The sequence below is a fragment of the Punica granatum genome, chromosome 4 (assembly GCF_007655135.1).
Source record: "Punica granatum isolate Tunisia-2019 chromosome 4, ASM765513v2, whole genome shotgun sequence".
Classification (NCBI taxonomy): Eukaryota; Viridiplantae; Streptophyta; class Magnoliopsida; order Myrtales; family Lythraceae; genus Punica; species Punica granatum.
Window position 1 is genome coordinate 26997149 of NC_045130.1, and position 8250 is coordinate 27005398.

At 39.0% G+C, this 8250-nt stretch overlaps 1 protein-coding gene across 2 annotated transcripts; it reads left to right on the forward strand.

Moving 5' to 3' along the window:
- LOC116204085 (glycosyltransferase BC10-like) lies at window positions 1-4711 on the forward strand. Of its 2 annotated transcripts, XM_031536148.1 has the most exons (11): window positions 4-183; window positions 266-537; window positions 657-773; window positions 1110-1210; window positions 1683-1754; window positions 1894-1975; window positions 2642-2722; window positions 2829-2870; window positions 3543-3602; window positions 3754-3897; window positions 4255-4711. In XM_031536148.1, exons 2-11 carry the CDS (start codon window positions 274-276, stop codon window positions 4432-4434), a joined length of 1143 nt encoding a protein of 380 aa, XP_031392008.1. In that variant the 5' UTR covers window positions 4-183; window positions 266-273; the 3' UTR covers window positions 4435-4711. The 2 variants fall into 2 exon arrangements, 1 of the variants encoding a protein (XP_031392008.1); XR_004156342.1 differs by lacking the exon at window positions 4255-4711 and having other exon boundaries at window positions 1-183; window positions 2810-2870; window positions 3754-3883.
- Window positions 4712-8250: the final 3539 nt, after the last annotated feature.

Here is an 8250-nt window from a genome sequence, read left to right on the forward strand (position 1 = left end):
GTTTACATGCCTTGCTTGCACTCAACGAGGAAGGCCAGCAGCAGCAGCAGAAGAAGGAGACGACGACTGCACGACAGTGATTGTGATTCCTCCATTGAAGGAGGCTTCACCCTCCGCTCCTGTGCCACCGCCGAAACCCTTCCATCCAAATGCTCTCTTCCCTCTACCATCCCTCCATCAAATGTAATCTTCCTCTCCCTTTCTCTCTCTCCATCTGCTCGGATTCTGTTCAGTGATTTACGGCTCCGCTGGCTGTTATTTGCAGGAAGCAACATGACGAAGAAGTTGCCGCCGCCGACAATCCCGACGCACCACGTGCTGTGGCTCGGCTGGAAGATTGTCCTCATCCTCTCCGTCTCCCTCTTCACCTTCGCCCTCTTCAGGCTACACCACCAGCCCCGTCTCTCTCCCCTCGCCCTCTCCCGGGAGAGATCCCTCTCCTTAGGCCGTGGCTTCTCCGGGACCCCCAAGCTCGCATTCCTCTTCCTTGTCCGCCGAAACCTCCCGCTCGATTTCCTCTGGAGCAGCTTCTTCGAGGTGCGCCTCCGCCTCCTCCATTTTCTCCACTCCTCAGGATTGTCATCTCTTCAGTGGCTTTTTTTTTTTTTTTTTTTTTTTTTATTGTTTGGGAGAGTAAAGCGAGAAATTCCTCGCAGGATGTCGATGCTGCTAAATTCTCGATATACATACACTCCGAACCGGGATTCGTGTTCGATGAGTCGACCACGAGGTCGCACTTCTTCTATAATCGGCAGCTCAGGGATAGCATTCAGGTGATTCAATCATGAAAACTGAAGCAAAATTCAAGCTTGCTTTTTGTTTCTTGTCATTTGAGTTGCATGGTGTAACAAACTTTGAAAAGGGAGTGTAAATTTTGCTGTTGCTTCATTTGGTTTTTGAGATTAAGCTTAATTTCTTAAAATCTTCCCAACCAACGGACTATATGGTGTTCTTTGATTGACAAGCTGATCTTGTTCTGAATTATACATCAGATGGCAGTCCTTATGTTTGCCAGCTTCATTTTCTCTCCCAACTTTCAATTTATATATTTGTTTTTTCTCCGGGTCTCTATGATGGCAGATGCGAATCTCACGATTTCATATTAATAGGTGGCATGGGGAGAGTCTACTATGATTGAAGCAGAGAGGTTATTGTTTGCAACAGCTCTTGAGGATCCTGCAAATCAAAGATTTGTCCTCCTTTCAGATAGGTTGGTTATCCTGATCACTTGAAAAGCCTCTTTTAACCAAGGAAAAAAAAATTAAGGAAAAAAAAGAATCTTTTGATTCATCATAAAATGGAAATCTGATATTCCTGGCACCGGAACTCATTTATTAACTGCTGGATCACTCCTACGCTATGAAAAAATTGTTAGGACTATTCTTGCCATAAGACTTGGCGATTATTTAAACAGACAGCCTTGCTTTCTTGGTAATCTCATTGATGCAATGTGTTGGAAGAATTTAAATAGTTACTTTATGATACAGTTGCTAATAAGGCCAGTGAATGTTTCTTCAAAACAAAAGAGGAATCTACCCAATGAATTCCTCCCAGTTCGCCTCAATCAGATCAATAATTACTCTTTGTTGTGCAGTAGTACCGCTTTAGTCTACCTTTCTCGGGAAGATTTCATTGTAAATTGGTTACTTTATTTCTGAGTTTTTGCACCTTGTTTTTTGCAGTTGTGTTCCACTGTACAACTTTAGCTATATATACAAGTATTTGATGGCTTCTCCAAGGAGTTTTGTAGACAGGTGAGTGGCATAGTTGAACTCGCAAGCTTACCGTTTGCAGATTACAGTTCCTACTTAAAATGCTATAACTCTCACGAGCTTTTAAATTTTTGCTTTCGAATTTTCTCAGTAGTTTGTGGTACTGATTACTCTGTTCCAGTTTCATTGATGCGAAGGAAGGACGCTACAACCCAAAAATGTCACCCACTATACCAAGGGACAAATGGCGAAAAGGTTCCCAGGTTATCTACCATGTGCTTTATACATCATTTAATGATAAAATTTTTTACTACCTTTTGATGTTCTCCTTGGTCAGCATAGAATCCGTTGCTTGTCTAGAGAGATTGTTTGATTTTTCATCATTTGTTTTATGTGAACTTTATAAATGGAAGTCCATGTGCACCTACTGGAAATAGCACCTCTCATCACTACGATAGGTAGAAAGTATATTTAACATTACAACATTCCACTATTTCACTTTGGAACTTAGCACTTTGATTCTTTACAAATTGGACTGGGATGTGGTTATCTCCTGAAAACCAATCACTGATTAGCTCTGTTTCATGTTGAGAATTCTTTCCTTGATAGTTGTTGTCCGAGATAGATTATGAATATCTTTATATTATGGTTAATATGTGATTATTTTGATGGCTTGCATTATCCAAAAGATTGAGTCATTTTGACTTCCCATCTCTATGCAAGCTTTCATTATTGTTGCTTCACTTCTCCAATCATTGCAGCTTAGCTCTGGCCTGTTGAAACTTGAAGGCCAAAGTTTCCAAATTTAAAATTCTAGGATCCACTATGATTTTTTTGTTTTTTAATCACCTGGATCTATATTTTAACCTTGATGCATTTTCTTCTGCTTCTTGCAATCATTGCTTTGACACATTCATATGTAATTTCAGTGGATTGCCCTTATTCGTAGACATGCGGAAGTGCTTGTAGATGATGAAGAAATCATTTCAGTTTTCAAGAATTTCTGCAAGGTGCGAAATGGACCAATATCCATCTTGATGCACTGGTTTTTAAATCCGTTAAAATACATTAATAAATGCTTTGTCACTATTCATTAGTTTGGTACTTCTATTCCAGAGGCGGCCACCTATAGATGTCAGCATGGGAAAGCTGAACGCTGTAAGTAATGCTGATCTGATCTTTAAGATTGTCTCAATTAGTGACTAGTCAAAGTATATGCGTGCAGCTTGTCAGCAACTCTCCATACTATTTGAAAATTTGAATGCTAACTTAGCTTTAAGATTTTTGTCGTGCCAATCAGTAGCATCTTTATACTATTTGATCATTTAACTGCATCTCTGGTGTCCTGTTTAAACTACAAATGCCAAATATCTTCTAGACTAATTAGAGGCACCTGGTGTGTGGATTAAGCAAATATTGTTTTGAGATTATATTCTCTTTGCTTTGGTATTTCTGATATTCTTTTTCTTAAGCTATCTCTTCCATTTTGGATTTGCATCTGTACCTATCGATGGTTTGATGCATGTTTTGCTATTTTTTGAGTGGTTTATTTGAATTTGCCAAATTAGGCAACAATGGAGGCTAGTTTAGTTGGTATGAAGAGGTGGACAAGTATATTCTAACGTCATCTGTCTGATTTTCAGTCTTCAGCCTTGGAAACTTTTCTCAATTGCCTTTCAAGTTGAGGAGCTCATGCTAATAATTTTTCTCAGTTGCCTTTTGAATGTATTAGACACTATTTTATTGTCTAGGCTTTGCACTCGTCTCTGGGGTATGGTGTCAGGGGATTGACTAATTTGATCAGAAACTTGATTTTCTTTCCAAATGCAGAGACGTCAGAAGCAGCACAACTGCATTCCCGATGAACACTATGTGCAGACATTGTTTGCTGTAAGAAATAGATGCATTGAGCTTTTCCATTTCCTTTGCTAGTCTCCTCTTACTGATACATTCTCTAGACCCTTATCGATGTTAGCATCATTTACTAATCACACACAAATTTTGTGGTACAAATCTCGTCCCTTATTCTTATATTGCGCAGATGAATGATCTTGAATCTGAGCTTGAGCGAAGAACAGTAACGTACACTCTGTGGAACCAGTCGGCGGCAACAAATGAGAACGGTTGGCATCCTTTTACATTTACTTACATGAGCGCGAGGACAAAACAAATAAATGAAATAAAGGTTCGTACCATGCTCTAACCTACTTGTGCCAGACAATTGCTTCTCCTTACTAACAACTGATTTATTCATGCTTATATTTTGCAAGTTTGGTCCTCTTGGGAAATCCAACTATATACCTATCTGTAAAAGATACTTTGGGAATAGACACAGCTGACTAAACCAGACTGCAATCCATGTGGTCTATGTGCCTATGCCTGCTGGGCCAGGCCTGGTCCGAAGACCAGGCTAAATAAATCATATATGGTCTGCTGGGTTTGTGAGTTGGCACAGCCTGGCCTGTCTGATGACAATCAACCTTCATTACATCCTTTATTGCTTGTCTCACTTCTTGTTCTTTCACTTCTCGAACCTTTGCAGAGTATAAACCACGTGTACTACGAAACCGAGTATCGAACAGAGTGGTGCAGTAGCAACTCAACGCTCATTCCTTGCTTTCTATTCGCCAGGAAATTCTCTCGGGGGGCTGCAATGCGACTTTTAAGTGACGGGGTAATTTCCCATTTTGATGCCTCTGCATTATTAGATTCACATCCGTGAATAGGTGCCACGAGAAGCTATTTATGTTCTCTGGTTAGTACTCTTAGGCTTAACAAGAATTTGACCATACATGAATTTCAGAATAATAGGTAGAGTTTACCCTATTGATGAGAGTTCTGCATGTTCGTTATACATACTGCTAGAGCCTGGATATACTATTGTACTAGATACTGAAATGTCTACGACAGCGGCTATCTGTTAAATATTAAGAGAAACTGAGTTTAAATTTCGGAGATGCTATTCATACATATATTAGCCATTAAGGGCGCTTTCTATCTGTTGCTTTTGTTAAACATGATTCTATCGCACCCCTGCCGTATTTTGCAGGAATTGTGAAAGTGATTTAAAAAATATCATATATAAATCTTGACTAGATTCCACGAAACACTTGTGGTTTCATAAGATAGGTTCCGACTAATTCAGGATTGAGCTGGGTCGGTCCTTTTAAGAGTCGACTAATTTGGGAAGAGGCAGTGAACCCTCTAAACCGATAGGAAATCTCCATGCAACTGATTGGTTGCAACGTGTAGACAATATTGATGTGGCACGTCAAATGTCATTTTTAATTTTCAGCATAATCCAGAAATACTGAAGAGAAACCAGGATTTGCAATGCCTGGAATGAAATCAGCATTGGCGGTCTCAGCTGGCCATTGCCCTCCTAGGTGAGATCGTCCGAGGCCTCGGAGGCAGGCCATGAGACACAAACACTGTTAAGTATTCAGGAAAAATTGGAAACAAAAGGAAGACGATAATCAGAGAGAAAACGATGGAAGGAGCTGGTATTGGTTGCTCCCATAGGCGAGACCTCAGGGTAGATGGTGAACTCAACCGATAGGGTAGTTGCTAGCGGCGTATGCCCCAACCCCGGGCGCTCTCTTTCTATACGTTGGTCTCTTTCTTCTTACATTATATGCGTATGGTTTATTGAAACCATATGTTATGGCTTCAATTCGTCTATCAATTTTTTTCATTATTTTCGTATCCGTAATAGTGCTAAACGAAGGCCTATGTCCAAGTTGTTCAAGAATTGTGGAATAGTAGTTAATTACACCAAGGATACAAAATGTTTGAGAAACGTAATACTTTGGTACAAAAAGGAAAAAAATTGTAACGATCTAGTATACAAGTTTTAAAAAATGTTGCAACAAAGTACATTCCGTCAATTTCAATCCGATGCCATTAGCCCGATACTTATGTGGCTTATGGCCTGTCAGTACACATCCGACATGGCATAAGATTTAAAATAAAAAAAATTTCAATTTTTAAAGATTTAAATGAAAAGAAATAAATAAATAGAAAATAAAAAAATAAAATAAAAATTTGAAAAAAGAAAAAGGTATTGGAGAGATCTCCCTTGATAGTGGAGGGAGAGATCTCTCGACAGATCTGGGTGTGGGGCGCCTCCACCAGCTACCCCACCACTCTATCCAGGTCACCGACAGGATCTGAGCCCGCCGGCCACTCTATCGGGAAGCGGAGTCGCCGGACGAGGCGCCTCCATCCCCTTCCCCATTCTGTTAAAAAAAGAAAAAAAATCAGGGAGTTCTTGCTCAAGCTCACACAAATCTGTTCACCTCCTCTCTGTTCACTTCCTCGTTAAAGCTGAAAGAGAGAGAGAGAGAGAGAGAGGGAGAGAGAGATAAAAGAGCTGAATGGGAAGTTTTAGACGGAGCTCTCCATCCTCTGCCTTCATCTTCTTCGATGGTGTTTGGTGAACCATCTCCTCATCTGCCACCTTGAAGCTCTGGTGATGCCTCGCCAATTCTAACTGGTAACAACAACCTTCTCTTCTCATCATTAATTAGACCAATCATGTTCTCCAATCAGTCCATGACAAAATCGGAACACAAATATAAATCGAACAAGTGAAATGGAGTCCTAATCGATCTCAGCAGGTACACAGCCAGAGGTAATAATCAGATTTTGCTCTTCTTTCCCTCTCCCTGTTCTCCGATTGCAAATCCTTCACACTTGAAGCTGGCCTCGCTCGTCACACCCTCGCTGTCCACTAGAGGTACTACCTTCATCTTGTTCATCGGGTGCTCAAAGATCATCAGTGATGTCTCCACTGTGGAACACACCACTATACCGAACAAAAAAAAAATGCAGTTTCCGAAATCGGGGTTGGGCCCTTGCCGGCGACTCCAAACCCGATCGACGTCACCGGCGGGCTCCGGTAACCTCGATCTAGGTGTAGGTTCGCTACTGCCGGCGACCCCACCCCATGACAGTCAAGAGATCTTCCTCCACCGCGAGGGAGATCACTCGACAACTTATTATTATTTATTTATTTATTTATTTATTTCTTTTTATTTAAAAATTTAAAATTTTAAAAAATTAAATTGTTTATTTTACTTTTACAGCCATGTTAGATGATTCCTTGAAAAGTCAACAGCCACGTTAGCACAGGCTTACGGCATTGGACTACAATTGATGGAATATACTTGATTATAACATTTTTAAAACCTATGCACTCAATTTTTACAATTCTTTCTTTTTATATCAAAGTGTTATATTTTTAAAATATTTTGTATCCCTAGTGTAATTGACCCATATATATATATATATTATATGACAATAAACTTTCGAGCAGACATATTATGTCGTCGCTTTATCAAAATTAAAATTGCCTTGTCTCACCCTATCATATAATTGGAATTCGAAATCCTATCATGCCAGCATATTACCAATTAATGGTCAATCACGACATGGACCAAATGGTGTAGGATTATGTTGGCCACTTTTATACTTAAAGGATCCAAACTGACAGGAGGGCAAAATATAGACCTAAAACGGTAATTTTTCCCTTTGTTAAAGTAACACTTTGATACGAAACTAAAACTTGTAACAACTTTTTTACTATATTTTTACAACTTTTTAATTTTGTTAAGTGTTAGACAAATTGTCGATTTTGGACCAATATTATCAAGTTTCACAGACGTGACTTGTGTGCAGCTGTTAACATGTCAAGTTTTGAGGATGCAACTCCTATAGGGTGGTTGTTGGTGGGGGCACTCTTAACCCATTCTCCGACCACTTCTGTTCTCTCTCTTTCTGTCTCTCTCTATTTTTATTTTTATTTTTGCATTTAAAATCATTTTTAATTCGATTTTAATTTTTAATTTTTAATTTCGTCTTAAATTTTTTACTTTTAATTTCATTTTTTATCTTTATTTATTTTATTTTAATTTTAAAATAATTTTTAATTTTTTTAAAATTTTTTAATATTTATTTGTAATTTTATTTAATTTTATATTTATTTTACTTATTTGGCATATTTGGGATTTATAAATAAAACTCCCTGCATAAATACTTTTTTCACGGCCATATAAAATTGGATTACATTATATCAAACTTTTACTATCTCATTGTTAGAGGACTCAAATTAGACTCTTCTCACACTTTCTTTCTAGTAAAGTAAAACTTACTTTGTAAATAAGTGTACTTTACTTTGTAGCTAAGTAAATGTTAGAGGTGTGCACGGATACCGAGTATATCCGGAATCGATCAGAACCTACCCGTCATTGTAGGGTCCAGATAGCTCGTATTGAAAATAGAGTATGGTCCGGGAATTAAAATGAGGAACCGGTGAAAATCGGTTCCGATTTTGGTTCTTGCATACAGGGTATTCAGAATCGGAACTGGTACCTGAACACTGTTAATAGTTACTAACTAAAGAAAAAAGAAGAAGGTAAAGTTACTGATCTCTGAGCTGCTCCTGACCCTCATCTTCCTCTTCCCTTTTCTCTCCCTCACTTCCGACAAGTCCACTAGCAGCCTCTTCACCGCCTTCTTCCCCATAATCCGCCAATTC